Source organism: Myxocyprinus asiaticus, chromosome 34 (assembly GCF_019703515.2).
Source record: "Myxocyprinus asiaticus isolate MX2 ecotype Aquarium Trade chromosome 34, UBuf_Myxa_2, whole genome shotgun sequence".
Lineage (NCBI taxonomy): Eukaryota > Metazoa > Chordata > Actinopteri > Cypriniformes > Catostomidae > Myxocyprinus > Myxocyprinus asiaticus.
In genome coordinates this window covers 33,681,114-33,699,992 of record NC_059377.1, presented here as the reverse complement: position 1 = coordinate 33,699,992, position 18,879 = coordinate 33,681,114, and the positions used below count along the sequence as shown (strand labels likewise).

The following is an 18,879-nucleotide window of genomic DNA, read 5'->3' as shown; positions in this document are numbered from 1 at the left end:
GCACGCCTCCTGTGAACAAGAAGAGGGGGGTTGGATGTATCATAGGTAACACTCCGCAGCTCCATAAAACCACTGGAATTCACGGTTGAGAGATTTATGCTTGGAATGATTCATTCATGCAGCAAAACATAAAGGTGAAACGTGGCTTTGGGAGTATTGGTTAAGATGACAGTTGCATTGCAGACAAAGGTGTGAGAGCAGACAGGTCAAATAGGTGGACAGTAGTTTTTAAGCCTATCTTAATCAACAGATTTTTGAAAACAGGCTTTTTTTTTTTATCAGATGGAAAGGTACGCATAATAAACCTGCTTTTCTACGCATACAGAGAGTAAAACGTATGGAAATGAGACAAATAGAGCCAGTCTATGCCAAATGTAATGTGTTCATGCCATCTAGTGAATGTATTGTGTAACTGTCCTGTTTGCCATTTTATGCAAAATCACAAATTAAAATATTATGAAATCAAATATTTAGGTTTTAACCTTTGAACTTTAAGAATTCATAAAAACAAGAGTTACAAAAGGAGACAAATTTACATAGAAACTCAGTAACCAAATTCAAGGTCCAAAGTGAATTTTTTAAAATTAAAAATAGTATTACATTGAAAAAAGAACAGATATTTGTTTTTTACTTAGAGGGCATTATAATATAGGGAATAAAGAAACAAAAGAAGATCAAGAGTAAAGTAGGGAGGCCTTCTAATTACAGTGCTGATGTTTTCTTCTGTTTTTGTGTATTTCTCCAACTAAATTGTTTCAAAAATTCAAACAAAATCTAAAATAAAACAAAGGCAATCTGAGTAAACACAAAATACAGTTTTTCAATTATAGTATTATTTATTGAAGCAAAAAAGTTATCCAATACCAGATGGGTCTGTGTGAAAAAGTATTTGCCCCTTAGTTACAAAATCCCCAAATCTATGAAATTGCATTCATAATGGGGATAAGCTGTACTAGACACACCCATGCCTGATTACTACCAGCCCTGATGAATCAAATCAACACCTAAATATAACCTTTTCAGCAGCTTTTTATTTTGTTTTTTTTCAGCTAAAAGGTCTCACCCAGTAGCACACTATGCCAAGGTTGAAAGAAATTCCAGAAATGATGAGGAAAAAGGTGCTTGAAATACAGTCTGGGAAGGGTTACAAAGCTACTTCAAAGGCTCTGGGACTCCAAAGAACCACAGTGAGTGACATTATCTCCAAATAGAGAAAACTTGGCATAGTAGTGAACCTTCCCAGAAGTGGCCGACCTTCCAAAATTCCTCCAAGAGCACAGCAACGACTCATCCAGGAAGTCACAAAAAAGCAGAGGATAACATCCAAGGAATTGCAGGCCTCTCTTGCATCAATTAAGGTCTCTGTTCATCACTCCACTATCAGAAAGACACTGACCAAAAATGGCATCCATGGAAGTGTGGCGAGGCGAAAACCACTGCTAGCCCAGAAGAACATTAAGGCTCATCTGAATTTTGCCAAAACACACCTTGATGATCCTCAAACCTTTTGGGAGAATGTTGTGTGGACTGATGAGTCAAAAGTGCTGCTTCAGGGCCAGAGCGACTTGCAATAATTGAGGGAAACATGAATTCTGCTCTCTACCAGAAAATCCTAAAGGAGAACGTCCAGTCATCAGTCTGTGAGTTGAAGCTCAAGTGCAGCTGGATTATGCAGCAAGACAGTGATCCAAAGCATAGGAGTAAGTCCACCTCTGAATGGTTCAAAAGAAGCTAAATCAAAGTTTTGGAGTGGCCTAGTCAAACTCCTGAATTGAACCTGATTGAGATGCTGTGGCAGGACCTTAAACGGCAGTTCATGCTCGAAAACCCTCCAATGTGGCTGAACTAAAGCAGTTCTGCAAAGAAGAGTGGGCCAAAATTCCACCACAGTGTTGTGAAAGACTGATCTCCAGTTATCGGAAGCGTTTGTTTGCAGTTGTTGCTGTTAAATGTGGCACAACCAGCAGTTAAGGTTAAGGGGGCAGTTAGTTTTTCACATGGGTGATATAGGTTTTGGATAACTTTTTTGCTTCAATAAAAAAATAAAATAAATACATATATATATATATATATATATATATATATATATATATATATATATTGAAAACTGTATTTTGTGTTTACTCAGGTTGCATTTGATTTATGTTATATCTTGTTTGAAGATCTAAAACAATTTATTATGAAAAATACACAAAAATCGAAGAAATCAGAAATACAAGAAATCAATCTACAGCACTGTGTATATATATATATAAAATCTTTATATTAGGAGTTTTTGGCATTTCTCCTAAAAAATAAAGAAATTAGTTTGTAGGTGTTGAGGACGGTTGAGCAATATCTACTCTTGCTAATTCTACACTTCTTTTGTCATCAAACTTTATTTTCCAAACCTCTTGTTCATTGTGGTCGACCTTTCTCATCTTGTGGTGAGCAGGTCACATGGCCCAACTGCCTCTTTATTTATTTATTTATTTTTTTACCAACAACATTCAGAGCTTAAATGTAGCACAAGTAGGTTTACATAGATAAAACCAGCCTTAACATATACCAATTTGTGTTGAAGAGGGGAAACCTTCCAAAATAAACAGCTTTGAACAAAATGAGTAGGAGTTTCTTATAGATTGTTTGATATTAACCATCTTAAAAACTTTGAAATACTAAACTACTGTAGTACTTATGATTTAAATTGCATTGTTTTAATGTTAGCTTCACTTTCGAATACAAGAACGCAAATTAAATTAATTTAGCAACTTGTGATTTTAATATATTTCTTTCAAGAATTTGCTTACCCTTACTTAATCGAATTTGAGAACTTAATTTGAACTGAATTGATTTTTTTTTTGTTTTTGTTCAGATGAAGTCAGCTTAATCCTGCCAAACATAACTTAGTTGGATTCGGTCAAATCAATGTACTATAGTAGTTTTAACTCAACCTAATTAAGTTAATCAAACTAAATGATCTAATGTTCAATTTAATTGATAGCAATTGCTTATATACTGTAGCTTTATTTTTTTGAGAGCGACACCATGTAAATGTATAGAGTGGTTCACATGATAAAAAATGCTATTTTGCAGTGTATGGCAGCATTTGGAAATGAGTGTAGTTTGTCAGGTTGTTTATATGTGTTTAAGCTCAGTTATGATGTTTCAGCTGATGTCTGATGACTGATGAGAAATCTTCACACAATCATAAAGATTCAAGATTCATAACTAATTCTGTGTCTGTGACCTTTTCCACTTTCTCTCTTTTTCTCTCTTTCTCTAAGTCACAACACACACATTTAAACAGGATAAGGCAGATACAGTCAAGAGCTGACAGGAAGAGGAAGCATTTTTACATCCTGCATTTCAGCATGGACTTTGACTACAAAAAGATTAAAGGTCAGCTTTCTTTATTTTCTTGAACACCACTGAACATCTTTTGAATTTTCATAATGATCGTTTCCATGATGTTGTTAAGATGCTGTGCTTCCTCTTTACAGTACACCCAAAGCGTATTATTTAGCCTTAAATATCTTTGATATTACAACATTTATACAGTTTAAACACAAAACCATGTTTACTTGCATGTTGGAACATATTGTGGTGATTACTGTTGGAAAAGCCAGTATGGTGTTTTTACTGTGTTGTAATCTGTTTTACAGTTTAGTTAGTATAGATTTTTCACAAAGTAGAATTATTACAGTTTATATTACAAGAGTTTGTTTGCAGGTAGATCTATAAATTAAATTGTAGATTGCTTGTTTTTCAGATTGACAATAGAAGTCTAATATTGATATGATAACCTACTCTTCACTATCCAAAATGAATTATCTGACATTGATTTTCACTGAATGATTAAAAAAAAATTCAACAAGATTATGAAACACAGTATTAGTGTTCCGTATTGTTCTGAACACGATTACAGTGTTGATTTTGGTTGAATGTTTGCAATGCATGCTGTTGTACTTGTGGATAAAGTTACATTTCCGTTTTCAAGGTGTTATTTGAAGTCTTTCACTGGTTTGCTTTTAGGTACATCTGAACTTCTCAGTCGTGGCATAGTGATATGATATATAGATTTTAGTATCTACAAAATTATAATATTAAAAGTTAATATGTATTTAATGGTAATCTCAGTTGAAAGACATTTAACTGTCAATCTCTTTTTTGAAGGCTGAAGGCTTTCTCAAGAGAATGATTTCCATCTTTAATTTATTAGTGTTAGATTTCTAGATAGTGTCTGGTTTAACAATCAAACTGCAGTCACTTAGCCTGTAGGGCATTTACTGTATTTTGTTTCTGTACAGATGCTGAATCTCGACAGAGAGACGAGCGATTGAAGTGTCTTCCAGTCCATCAACCAAGAACAATGCCCCATCCATCTCTTGCTCCAGAGCAACCTGCAATAAAGAAACCTCCAGTTAAACCCCGGCGCAGCATAAAGGGTCGCCCAACGCCACAGCAAGAGACTGAGCAATTAAATAACCAGGGCCAGCAGAAGGAAAATGAGGTAACACTTTCAAGTAACAGATATTATGGTACAAGCACTGCCAAAAGGTTTGGAAAGACCCTATTCTAAGAAATATATTTTAAGAAATAAACAAATCTGAATTACTGTAAATAATACAATGTAAAAACTGCTTTATCAGGTATCTTAAAAATGTGCTTCATATGATAACATAGTTTTAAGTTAATAAGTTGTTTACGTAATATGACTGAATCAACCTGACTATAGATTACATCAATGAAAGCCATTTAGACACTCTTAAAGGAACTACTGCACATTTGCAACCCGTGAGACCTCAAATATATTATTTATCTGTACAGATGTTCTTATAGTTTAAACAAAAATACATTAAATGCCCAAACAATTTTAGCTACTTTGGTAAAATTGCTTATCTCATTTTAAAAAGGATGCACACTGAATATAAAAAAGGAAATAAAAAAAGAGGCAGAAGTACAACTTCTGATATCCTCAAAGACAAAAAATGTATACACATTATTTACCTCAATGCAAAATAAAACACTAACAGCAGTTTTGCTATCTACATTATCTCTAAACAGCCTTTTGAAGCAATGCAAGGTGCAAGATGCAAGAATTTCAGTACAGTCTACACTGAGAATACTTTCAACCATTAGATTGAGTAAAGAATATGCAATGAGTATTTTATACATAGAGTTTGCCTTTGATCGGGCGTCTACATACACTTAAATAGCCTCGAATAATAGCTGCTGAGTGTAGCTGGTTAGACTTTATGTGATGTTTAACATGTGTTGTGTGTTTGGGTATTGTTGTGGACATGATCGCTTCTTTAACTACAAAGTGAGCCACCCAAATTAAAATTTGCACATCAGAACAATGCACATAGGGGCTTTTGAAGCTATTTTCAAAATGCCCCCACATTTAGATTTGAAATTTTTGATCTCAAAGGATCCATCTTTAGGTCTGTTTCTATGTTGTAAAACAATGCAAAATGCAATGAGTTTTAAGTTTATAGCTGTAAGTATGTGCATTATGATGGTACAGTATAATAACATAGGACTAGTATTGGCATGAAAACTTTTGAAGACTTGAATTTTTCTAATGCATTAATTACATACTGTAGATTATATACAGATTTTAAAGCAAATACACTTTTGAAATATGTTTCACTTTTTGTTTAAAAAATGTTAACTATCTAAATGACATATTTGGATACTCTCTTTTTAAGATGACAGTGAAGCGAATGGCTCCTTCTCTTGTTTTGGGCCCTGTGGGGCCCCTGGAGCCCCTGACTCCATCTCTGCGTGCTCACACACTTCTGTGGTTTGAAAGAACACAGCTGCCTCGACTGCAAACACCCGGACACCCTCTTCCCTGCTGGCTCCATGGTTTCGCTACACGCAGGTTACACCCACATCTATATGTTCTATAAAAACATGACACAAAAACAGGTGCACGTGCAAAGCTGCACACATACAGATGTGAAACAGTGTCATACAAACAAGGCATTCATAATATTCTGTTTTTTCAAGTTCTTTCAAATCCTGTCTTTCTGTCACCCTTTCTCAGGGAAGCAGAGCAGCTATTGCAGGATAAGCCACAAGGCTGTTTCCTGTTGAGGCTAAGTGAATCCAAGATTGGCTTTGTGCTCTCTTACAGGTACTTTCACACATACATTAACCCCAAAAATGAATTTGGACATTTAAAGGAATAGCTCACCCCAAAATTATAATTCTGTTATCATTTACTCACCCCGATGTCGTTACAAACCTGTATGAGTTTCTTTCTTCCGTGGTAAACAAAAGATGTTTTTCAGAATGACAGCCTCAGAACACTGTAATGAAATCTATATTTTTATCTTGTTTTCCAATAACAATATCGAAATATTCTTGAACCATTGTAAATTTACTTTTTTCAAATTTTGTCTTGTTTTCAGATAAATCAAACAACGTTTAGTTACGTTTATAGTTATAACAATAAAAAACAGTTTGCCAATGGGATAAGAAAAGAAATGTATTCAAAGGGAAAACAATTTTATTTTCTTATCCCATTGGCAGAGCTTTTTTCTTTCCCGTTTTAAGCATAAACCACACTAAATTTAGTGTGATTTCTCTGAAAACAAGACATAACACTGTATCTTATGTCGCTTCTCAAGTAAATGTTTCTTGTTTTAAGGATGTTTAGATAATTTTACCGGAAAATAAGACAAAAATATTCCGTAAAAAATTGATATTTTTTAACTGTAAACATTTACCAATTGCCATCTGCAAAGCATGCTGGACCTTTTCTCAGAATAAACTTTATTTTTATAGTCCTTTTTTTAATTACTTCTAACCAAATGGACCCAAAGTGACTTTTAGTGGATGAGAGACCAAAAAGTGTCCAAATAATTTTTGTTCTAATTTTGAACCGTATATATCTATTGTTTTATCATTTAAAACCTAACAAACATTTTTTGGGAGGAAATCATTTGTTGACAAGTGTGCTTGGGGTCTTTCTTTAAAAATAAATACCACTTGGTTTGACAAACCAAGCAACAACATTAACACCATTTTAAGGATGGCTTAAAGGGATACTTCACCCAAAAAATTTAAATTCTCTCATCATTTACTCACCCTCATGCCATCCCAGATGTGTATGACTTTCTTCTGCAGAACATAAATGAAGATTTCTAAAAGAGTATCTCAATATTTCAATGCAAGTGAATGGTGGCCAGAAATCTGAAGGTCCAAAAAGTAGATAAAAGCAGCATAAAAGTTTTCCAGTGGTTCAATCCATATATTCAAAAGCAATATGATACGTGTGGGTGAGAAACAGATCCATATTTAAGTCCTTTTTTTATAGCAAAAAAGGACTTAAAAATGTATCTGTTTTCTTAGAATCTGTGTCCAAATATTTTTGGGGCCACTGCACCTATTTGAACGTACATGTGCAACATCTTGCTTACACTAAATAACAAATACTCTCAAACTCCAGAGGAGAGGATAGGTGTCGTCACTTCATCATTGAAGAGGAGAGTGGAGCATCTGGTAGTGTGTATCTCATTGCTGGAGAAAACAGCCACCATCGAAGCCTGGAAGACCTAATCAACTATTATACTTATAATCCTGTGGGGCCCTATAATGAGATGTTGACCATGCCTTGTGTGCAGGTACACACACACATATTCTTCTTTTGTGTAACTTCATCTTTTTGATATAAGAGTATACTCATGACCACATTACTTTTTCTGCAATTTCTTTAACACAGAATTTTCAAACCTTCTCATTTCTTATCCTGTCAATTTCTTACTGTTTAGCATAATGGTGGCTATGAAGAAATTGAAGTGAAGGACAGGGAAGCAGAATTGGGAGTGAAGGACAGGGAAGCAGAAGGAAATGGAAAAGAGATAAATCAAGACGCACAAACCAGACTACCCATGGCCACGGGTCAGGCTGTTCTAGATCCATTACCATCAAACTCCTCCAATCAGATCACCTCTGCTAGAGAAGAGTGTGTGCAGTATGCAGCAGTGAGGAAACCACTAAAAAAGACTTACTCGCTGCCAGAGTGCAAGTGTGGACCTGACACAGCACCTCCTAGCCTAGAAGTGAGTAATTATAGATGAAGAAAGACAATCCCAGATTTTTCATTACTGGTGCTTAAAGGTGCTGTAAGCGTTTTTTCCATGGAAAGGTATGCAAAAAAATGTTCCTACTCCCTGAAAGATATTAATGAAGTAAGTGTCATGAGATATCTCACTAGTCTTTGTGACAGCCAGGGGTGGATTATGACTAGTAAGGGCCCTGGGGCCAAAGATGATTTCTAACTCATCAGCATTCCATTCAGAAATGATCATCCCTATACCCTATTTATACCCTATTTAAAACAATTTAAAACTTTAAGACATGGTTTTGTCAAGCCAACATTTTATTTTGTTTCAACAAACTTTACGTATCTAGTTAAATCAGTACTTTTGTACCACACAAAATGAAATATAAAAAACCACAAGATCTATTGAGAGGGCCTTGTATAAGCTGTGGGGCCCACATTTTGAAGCTTATATGAAATATTTGTTTTCAGAGTAGATGGGCCGCAAAACCTTGAGGCCTAGGGCCCTCCCGTGCCCCTGGTATTCAATGGCCCCTGGGCACTGGCCCAGCCCGTAATTCACATATGGTGACAGCTTTAGACTCTGTAAACTGCAAACAAAAATGTGTCCGCAGGCCACGGTCTCTGACACTTTCAACCTGTCAATCATTTTGCGAGTTCTCATAGTATTGTAGTAGCAGCAAATTATTAAGTCTTAAAGCCATTTTTATGCCATATTGCTCATAACAATTGTCAGCAGAGTTGTCAGCTGAGGGCGCTATTTTGCTGCTGTTGTTTATGACAAACACTTCTGCACATTGTTGGGCTCAATAAAGTTAATTTGGTATCTTTGGAGAGCTGGGTTTGGAAAGAGGGGAGTGGCTAATTCAATGGCTCAGTCTCATGGAAGTAGAATGACTAAAATCGCTTAGGGCACCTTTAAAGAAATAGTTCACCCAGAAATGAAAAATAATTGAATGATAATTACATTGGCTGAATTTGATACAATGGCATGGGAAACAAAGGGTCTGACTTTACCATTCAATAAAACAACAAAAAGTGTAATAAAAGCAAATCATGCAACTCATGCATCCTTTTACATGTCGTCTGAAGGCATACAATTACTTTGTATGGTGAACAGAACAGAATTTAAGTCAATATTCACTCTCAAATCAAATCATATCATTGGTAAATTAAGTAAACAATGGTGAATTCAATATGATGGCTACATTGACAACACTTAACCTCACTGGTTCTTTTGTATGTTGTGACCAAATGTCATGACATCATTGCGTAATAAATTAACTTTTTTGGGTGAACTATTCCTTTAAGGCGAGTATCGGTGAAACGGATACTTCGCAATACCTTCGCAACCACCCAGAACACCTTAGCAATTGCATAGCAATGTCCTGGCAACCACCTACAACACCATAACTTAATGGCAGCAAATTTGGTTCAGGAGAGCACTAAATGCATTTTCTTCAGAGAATGTACAAATCTGGTGAACAATTGCTTTTGTACAAATTTGATATTGACTTGTGCCATCTTTTCCTTGTTACTGGTAAATTTATGGGATGTGTTGAGGAGAAAGATAGAAAAGGAGCTTAACATTGGGTTGTGTGACTCTTTTAATGTAACTTGAAAATGTGAAAGTTATATTATTATAGCTAACAGGACATGCAATACTCTCTTGTTTCCCTCTAGAATGGCAATTCTGAACTTGTTGAACGACCCATCAATCTGAGTTTAACAGGGGATCAAGCTCCAACCATAGATGTCCCATATGCCCGAGTCAACAAACCACCCAGAGCTGTGTCAGAAAATATCCCCAACGTCAATGACCATTCTGACCTTCAAAGGGCAACAGCATCATCTACCCCTCCAACTTTCCCAAGCTTTGACATGACAGCAGCAGATCAGAAATATTGGAAGCTGGAGCCCATGCACACTTATGAGGAGACTCCACATACATGCAGTCGTACTGAGGAGATTGACTGTTATGCTGTGGTTTGGAAAAGGCAGGCGGCAGGGGATGCAGGTAAGAGATGATTAACGACAATAAGGTAACAATGAGGTAATTTGTTAAGATGGTTTTGTCTGAACATTATCAATATGAACAATGAAAATAAATAAAAAGTCTGTGGTTTGAAGTTATAGGTTTAGCATAGATTGTTTAAAGTGTAAGAAAAAGAGTTGTGTATTCAATATAGTTCATTGCAGAAATTATATATTGTTGTATATAATGTATGTTGTATATCAATAGCAATATTTGTACCCATGTGACATTTCTTTAGCAGATCAACCAAAACATCATCTATATTCAGAGGTGAACATAAGGGGTGCCCAAGATGGCCATTCTGTATCACCAAGACCCAGACATATCCTTCCTCTTCGGCCACCTCCAAGACCTGCACTTGGTCCTTTAAGACCAGAGAGTGCTGGGCAGGTATATATCCTTAAGATCATTTCATGTAGCCTAAATTGTGTCATATATGTGTTCAAATGATAGAAGATGATACTTAAAAATAAGAAACGTTTCTTTCCAGAGTTCTGGCGTGTCCCCATTGATGGTTCAGCCGCAACACTCTGGTTTCCAGCATTCAGAGCATGCACCTCTGCAGATTTCCTCCAGCTCTATTTACGAGCAGATTCCAGCAAGACCAACCAGCTCTAGACCAAATCAGCACCCACCCAACCCAAAACGCTGACCTCAAGATTGTTTACACCCCTCAAATCCCAAAATTAAAGAAGCGTTAAAATTAATAAGCAGTCAGCACCATGAATGTGAATGATTGCAGGCTTGTAAATATTGATCCCCCCATGGAATAGTCGTAGGCATCAGCTTCAAGGGGTCATCTATTTAAATTAATCCTGAAAACATATGTTCTTATAAAATCCTTCACAGCAGAGACATAATTACACTGCAAATAAATGTTTGACATTAGCCAACCAATGGTTATTGTTTTTTGCTTTATCACCCTACTGCCATCCCAGATGTGTAGGACTTTCTTTCTTCTGCTGAACACAAAGACTTTTAGATGAATATCTCAGCTCTGTTGGTCCTTACAATGCAAGTGAATAATGATCATACCTTTGAAGCTATAAAAATCCCATAAAGGCAGCATAAAAGTAATCCATACTGCAGTGGTTAAAGTCCTTTTTCCAAGTTCTTTTTTATCATAAATATCCACTTTCACTTTCAAAATGTGAAAGTGGAGATTCATAGTAAAAAAAAGGACCTAAATATTGAATTTTCATTTTTGGGTGAATCCACAGCATTTGTAGCATAATGTTGGTTACCTCATTTAGTGTATTTATGAAGAGCAAATATCACAGTAAGAAATTTACAATGGAAGTGAATAGGGCTAGCCCGTAAACATAAAAATACACACCGTTTCAAAAAGAGGTGAACATTGAGTTAACATGATTTTATTATGATAAAATTGCTTACTAAACTTATCACGGTCAAGTTATAACCAATATTTCAACTTTGTTGCCATGATGTCACAATGCCAGTAAACCCTGCAAGCAATTTTAGCACACAAAAATGTGTGGCTATACTTTTGAAATGGTGTGTATTTTAATGTTTATGGACCGGGCTCATTCACTTCCATTGTAATGGCCTTACTGTAACTGTGATTTTTGCATAAGTCAAAATTATCTTCTGTGGCAATCAACATTATGCTATAAAAGCGGTCAATTGAGCTTAACTTGCATTGAACCCAGAAAATTCCTTTAATGGAGTAAATTGGATTGCACTGCCCTGCACATTTTAAACAACCCAATTATAGATAATATGTTCAAGTGAGGTGCTAGACCGTAATCTAATAAGCTTTGTCAGTAGTTGGGTCATTGCATTCATTGATCAATGATATTCCCCTAAAATGACTATCCATTATAGAAAATAAGAATCCTCTAATCACTACATGGAGAAAAAAATGTCTCAGTTCAAAAAGACAGCAGACACACTGATGAAAGCATATTTCATACACCCAACACAATGAGGCACAACATACAGCATCTTTGTAAAACCCTCTGTTTAATTCCACAAACTAGCCCCACACAAATCATGAAAGGCTATACAGTCCTTTTTAGGTTCAACAGGCATTTAGGCTTCAGGAAATCCTTACAAAACAAACAAAACTGAGGTGGTCCACCTGAGGCACCCTGGAATGGCAACATTAAGTTCATAGGCAGTCGATGCCATTCTTGAGTCTCTTACTTATAATGCTTCAGTCCCCAGATCTCTCAAACAAAATTAAGATGATAAAGACGGGTCATCTATCAACACTGTTTAAAAACAGATTCAATCATTGATCGACATACCCCCAATATGGGTAATTATTTATCCATAAAACACCATTCTCAACCCATCCCTCCCACCACAATTAAAATACCCCCCGGACCATTTACTCTTATTATGCCTGATCTGTTTTGTCCTGTTAATCGATATCTCAGTTCTTCTTTGTTTTCGATGAGTCATACTTTCTCTTGCTAGAGTACCACAAGAGCAGAGGAATGCCAATGGAGGGTAGGGTCATAACTCCAAAAGCAGCCCAGTCCAGCTATGAGAGACAGAAATTATACATCATAACAAAGTCTGCTATAAATCGAAGACCAATTTACTAAATTTTCCCTATTAAAGCATTGCTTAGAGTTACTTACGTAATGTGGAGAAAAGCGTCTGTCAAACTCTCTCTGGGCAAGAATGCCTCCCTGACCAGGTGCACTTGTGTAACCAACCTGAGAGATGCAAGAATGGGACCGACTTAGCTAAACGGTAATACACACTGATCGCAATAATCTAACATTCGACAATATTATGAATAAGAACTCAATATGTAGATGCCATAAATTAAGATGCTTAGTATTTACATTTTAATGGACTATTAAAGACACCTAAATATACCCAAGACTCTTTAATTTTTGCAGTATTTTACTACACAAACAAGGAATCATACCACAGGACAATACATGCATTATCATCAGGTAGATCCTACCTCATCCTTAAATAAATACATTGTCATAATCAGAATAAAGAGAATGGTCAGATTTTTGCAGAACATTATTATTGCACTAAAAATATCCAAAGAAAAAAAAATGCACCAATGACTTTGGTTGTGTCAAGTGTATTGGATTGAATTAGAAAACTATAATATCATCCAGAAAATGTGTACATCCGCAACCCAAGCCATTTTCCTTTCAGGGCTAATTCAGGCATGGAAACTAAGCCCAATCATTCCAGCTCTACAGAAATGTTATCTTCTCCATGTACTTGAAAGGTATTGTAGGACTCCACTCACCACAACCTGTCCACCCTCCTGGGCCAGGTAGCTAACAGAAGCAGAAGTGAAGTTGAAGTAACCAGCTTTCAGTGGCCGCAGAACCACTGTGTGAGAAACATTACTGGCACTGTGGAGGAAGAGTTAGGGAACATAACCTACTGATGAACAGGAGTAAATAAAGGGTCCTGACTGAGTGAAACAGAACTGATGATGCTAAATGTTATCAGGAAGAAAAATCATAAAGTGCTAATTGATTGACTGACTTGAGATTTCTTGTTTAAAAGATGACGAGCATAATTCTGGATTTTAAACCACCTAAACAATTCAAGGATGCGTGTGTTTTAAAGGAATTTTGATCACATCTTGAAGCTTATAATACTAAATTAAGCTAATAAGCATATTTTAGTTATTATGAAAGTCCAATGAAAAATTAACAAAGCGATAAGCTTAAATGAACAGCTATTGTTTACTGGGGTTGAGTGTTCTGGTTGAAAGACCAGAAAAAAGGATACGGTGCAATACGGTCCCATTTCACATTGAGCATTCCTGAGACAATGCCGAAATCTTCAGGGGGGAAGGAGTCATCTGACAGCTCGACCTCCAGGGCAGCACTTGAGAGAGCAGGAAGAGAGATTTTGAAATGTTAAATACAACAATGAACTAGAATGGACATGCTCCCATTTGCTGCCTACTGCGTGCTTGGTTCAAACTTAACCTAAAAGCCTGTGAGAACAGAAGTTGTATACATACAAACAAATGATGAAAGAGGGACGGGGAGGGGGAGGGAGAGAGAAAGAGAGAGAGGACAATACCTGGAGCCCACATTGTAGATGTTGTACTGCAAGGTAAGATCTCGTCCCTCAACAGCATAACGGTTCAACAGGGACTTGGAGGCCAACAGACGAGCCCCTTCTTCTCCTGCCACAAGACCCACCACAGCAACCAGAGCAAATATACAGAGAACCCTCATCTGTGGAAAGGCAGGGTACATTTAAAACACGCACTAAGATGACAAACTGTGCACAGTACCTATATGAGGAAATTATTATTTTAGTTTTAGGACAAAACATTACAGAAAATAACAAAAGTTCTGGAATACACATAAGTGGACAAATTGAACATTGTTGAAGTCATTCAAAAATCCCATCAAACGCCACTCCACATCAGCTAGGATACAAACTACGGTGTAAAGGGTCATAAATAGTGGCATGCATAATAACTTGTCAGTCAGTACAGCAACACCTCAATGACTGAATGAATGAATGTCTCAACACAAAACACCAATTTCCAAAGAGAAGGAACAAGGTGTTACAAGGTGTACAAATTAATGACGAACAGGCCGTAACACACAAACAGTTCAAATCTAACACCACTTCTATCATATATATTTAATACATTCAATCCAATCCATTTAAGGATGCTTACGTGTACATCGAATTTTATCTAAAGTGAACTATTGACTTCGAGCAGCAGTGTTGCACTGAATACAGTTAATTGCACTAAGATAATCAGGAGAGCACAAATGACCAATTCTAATAAGAACAACATTTCTATTAAAATAATGACACAACGTACCTAACTGTGATTACGTGTACTTTGCAATCGTGTTAGATTCAACTATTCTGATCACTCGCGCCAACGTGGCGTCAACAACTTGATTGTACACAAACAGAGACTAAAATGTGATTTTAATGTAATATTCTCAGCATGTATTTATTTTATGGAATGAGATGTTAAGCAGCTACTTTACCTTCATCCGGTTGATTCAGTCCCCAAATTATGAAGACAGTACTACGCAGGCGCAGATGGTTTTAGTCTTCCGCTAGCGCGACGTGTCCCGTGTGTCTGCAGCAATCCCATGATGTCATAGCGCCCCCTTTTGCTTCGGGATAGGACCTTGTGAGCACGTTATTTCATAAAGGTCGTTCTTTTGGAGGCCAGTCGTCCATACAAAACCAAAAGTAGGGCCAGAGAATATGTAGCAGAGACGGGCCACTTCTATTAAAATGAATGAGAGCAATTGGAAAGCCCAAAGGTCAACGGATGTAGAAAGGAAGTCTTGCCTTATAGGTAAAAGAGCCAATCACCTTTTAAATACAGACATCACCTGTCAATCAATCTGAAAACGCGCATGCGCATTAGCATTTTACTGCTGTTTCAATATAATATATATATATATATATATATATATATATATATATATATTTATTTCTTTTTTTTTTTTTTTTTTCTCCCAATTTGGAATGCCCAATTCCCACTACTTAGTAGGTCCTTGTGATGGCGCGGTAACTCACCTCAATCCGAGTGGCAGAGGACAATATATATACATATAAATAAAATCATGAGCACTTACATAATATGAGGATTTCAGTCATATCAGGAGCCTTATAAAAGCTGTTTTCTACATGGAATGGGTCCCTTCATGGGGGCTGCCATGTTAGAATCACATGACCAGCTGAAGACTACTCGCTTAATCTCTGTAACCACCCTATTATTGGACATTTTCACTCTTGGAGTAAATTAATCATGGATGACAGTAAATAGTGAATTTCTACAGTTGCATCTTTACCTGAAAAATATTGCGTTTGAATGATGCTGTATCCACACCACTAGGTGTCAGTGTAAGACAAATATGACATGTGCACCTGTAAAAAAAACCTTAAGCTGTGTCTGGTTTCGAAGGAGGCATCCTCCAGAGGTTGCATTTGTTAGCAGCATACGTCATCGAGGCTGACTAGTTTCAGAAAAGCAAGTAGGACACTCCGAATGCAGCCTTCGAATGTGACCTTCTTTCATGGGAATTCAGAGGATGCATGAGGTGTATCCTTCGTGGGCACTCACAACCCACAATTCTTTGCTTCAATGGAAATGAACGTAATTTGTCTGAAAAATAAAATGATGCTAATTTGCCCAAAAATATGATGTTCAAGCACAAGTAATGTTAATTCCCAAGTTGAAGTACCTCAGTAGATGGGTGCAGACAGAGAATAAAATATACATAATTATAGTAATATATAATTAAAATAAAGTATTATTATACTAAAAGTACCCCTGTAAAATCTATTTTCTTTTATCTCTACATCATTATAACTCTCCTAAAATTTACCTCTTACATTTCCTTCCAAAGTGACTTTGTTCCCTTCTCATTCAAAGCGCTCATGCTTGCTAAAGAGTGGTGTGCTTTCATAGCAACCGTGTTAAGTTCTGTTTCCGTTTGTCCTATGAAGTCTGTCTCATTTAAATGAGGCTTGTTTAAAGGAGGATGCTCGGTATACTGCAGCCTTCAAAGGACGTATCCTAGCTAGCACGCAGCCTTCGAAACGAGACACGGTCTTAGTGAAAATAGCCTTCAAATTATTACTAAGGGGTTATAACTATCACTAAAGGGGTTTCTTGCAATTGGGCCCCAATATATATGTGTAGAACGTCTTTTATTAAAAATATTTGTATATCATATTTTGCATGCACTTTTATTCATTTGGCAGATGCTTTTAACCAAAGCGACTTACAAAAGAGGAATATTAATATCATAAGCGATTCATCTTAAAGAGACAGTATTATGAAAATTCTGCATTACAAAGTTTCATTTGCACCAGAATAACAGAATCCAAGACAGATTAGTGTGCAACAAGAATATATACATATATACAGTATACAGTACATTCAGAAAGTATTCAGACCCCTTCATTTTTTCACATTTTGTTATTGCAGCCTTAAGCTAAAATGCTTTAAATTATGTTTTTTTCCCTCAACAATCTACACTGCATACGCCATAATGACAAAGCAAAAAAATGATTTTTGATAACTGCAAATTTATTACAAATAAAAAACTGAAATATCACATTGACATAAGTATTCAGTATTCAGTAATTAAATTAACGCATCTTTGGCAGCGATTACAGCCTCAAGTCTTTTTAGGTATGATACGACAAGCTTTTGCACATTCTTCTCTGCATATCTTCTCAAGCTCTGTCAGGTTGGATGTCTGTGGACAGCCATTTTCAATCTTTTCAGGCAAAGATTGGCAACAGAGTTTTCCCTAGATGGAGGCATGATCTTGTGGTTGTTGGACTTCTTAAGTTGGAGAGTACAGCAGGTGCGCGTGGGTTGCTCCTTGTCTGACAAAGCTATTACCAGTATAGGTACCCTTCAAGGCTGTGTCCTCTCACCCTTGTTGTTTATCTTGTATACAAATAGTTGTAAGTTCTTTTTATGGAAGACATTTAATAAAATTTGCAGATGATACTGCATTAGTTAGTCTCCTCCAGGGGGAGGAGGACAGTCACGGACCTGTTTTGGATGAGTTTATCTCTTGGTGTGTTGCTTCTAAATGCCTTAAAAACTAGGGAGATGTGTATAGATTTTAGGAAAGAGTCCTCAGTGTGAGTTACAGTTATCAAAGGAAAGCCAATTCAAATGGTCACAGAGAATAAATATATTGGGGTTGTTTTAGATTATAGGTTGCAGTGGGATAAATGGACTGAAGTTATTGAGAGTGTCATGACTTTTGTATCATCTGCTGGTTTGGAAATGCTACTGTGGCACAAAGTTCACTCAGAAAAAAATTTAACTACTGTATGCAAGTTGCTTGGCATTCAAGTTGCTTGGCATGAACCTTGGGGGGAAGGGGGTGGGGGTGTTGCAACGTGAAGCATTTACATGTTTCCATTGATCATGGTATAAATATTGGGGGTGTTGTACTTGCTTGTTTTGATTATTGGGGGGGTTATCTCCCCCACATCCCCCCTGGAATCTATGTCCCTGCCCCCATAGCATGATACTACCAACACCATGCTTAACTGTTGGGATGGTATTGTGCAGGTGATGAGTGATGCCTGGTGTCCTCCAGACATGACGCTTGGAATTGAGGCCAAACAGTTCAATCTTCATTTCTTCAGACCAGAGAATCTTGTTTTTCAGAGTTTTAGAGTCCTTTAGGTGCTTTTTCACATGTCTTGCACTGAGGAGTGGCTTCTGTCTAGCCACTCTGCCATAAATCCCAAATCAGTGGAGTGTTGCAGTGATGGTTGTCCTTCTGCAAGTTTCTCCCATCTCCACACATGATCTCTGGAGCTCAACCAGAGTGACCATCGGGTTAATGGCCATCCTTTCTTACCAAGGCCCTTCTCCCCCGATTGCTCAGTTTGGCTGGTCAGGCAGCTCTAGGAAGAGTCCTGGTTGTTCCAAACTTCTGCCATTTACGAATTGTGGAGGCCACTGTGCTCTTGGGAACCTTCAGTGCAACTGAAATATTTTGTAGCCTTCCCAAGATCTGTGCCTCGACACAATCACTTTTAGCTGGTCTCCCAGGCTTATCAGCTAAAGTGTTCAAACCCCGCTAAAACCAAAAGCCAACTGACCAGCTTGGGCAACCAGGTAAAAGCAGCCGAACAGCTAAAGCTATGTTTAGCTGGTCTTTTCAGCAAACTGCTTTTATCAGGACTTTCACATTTAAAATTGTGAAATTTTTTTTAAACTTAAGAGACACTGTTCTTGGTTAAAATAACAGAAATTTGACAAACCTTAAATCGCAGTGAGATTTCACCACTGTCGCAACGA

General features: G+C 36.9%; 2 protein-coding genes across 3 annotated transcripts; one reads left to right on the top strand and one right to left on the bottom strand.

Moving 5' to 3' along the window:
• Positions 1-3,276: 3,276 nt before the first annotated feature.
• si:ch73-109i22.2 (SH2 domain-containing protein 2A) lies at positions 3,277-11,172 on the top strand. Of its 2 annotated transcripts, none has more exons than XM_051671889.1 (9): positions 3,277-3,381; positions 4,290-4,492; positions 5,694-5,869; positions 6,035-6,124; positions 7,442-7,616; positions 7,764-8,054; positions 9,740-10,073; positions 10,330-10,481; positions 10,582-11,171. In XM_051671889.1, exons 1-9 carry the CDS (start codon positions 3,354-3,356, stop codon positions 10,741-10,743), a joined length of 1,611 nt encoding a protein of 536 aa, XP_051527849.1. In that variant the 5' UTR covers positions 3,277-3,353; the 3' UTR covers positions 10,744-11,171. The 2 variants fall into 2 exon arrangements, with proteins under 2 accessions (XP_051527849.1, XP_051527850.1); XM_051671890.1 differs by having other exon boundaries at positions 3,290-3,381; positions 10,333-10,481; positions 10,582-11,172.
• An 881-nt stretch (positions 11,173-12,053) lies between these two features.
• LOC127425684 (translocon-associated protein subunit beta-like) lies at positions 12,054-15,196 on the bottom strand. The gene is made up of 6 exons (XM_051671905.1): positions 15,071-15,196; positions 14,133-14,290; positions 13,833-13,931; positions 13,339-13,447; positions 12,701-12,778; positions 12,054-12,600 (listed from the first exon to the last, which is right to left on the bottom strand). The coding sequence occupies exons 1-6, from the start codon at positions 15,074-15,076 to the stop codon at positions 12,490-12,492; spliced, it is 561 nt and encodes a 186-aa protein (XP_051527865.1). The 5' UTR covers positions 15,077-15,196; the 3' UTR covers positions 12,054-12,489.
• Positions 15,197-18,879: the final 3,683 nt, after the last annotated feature.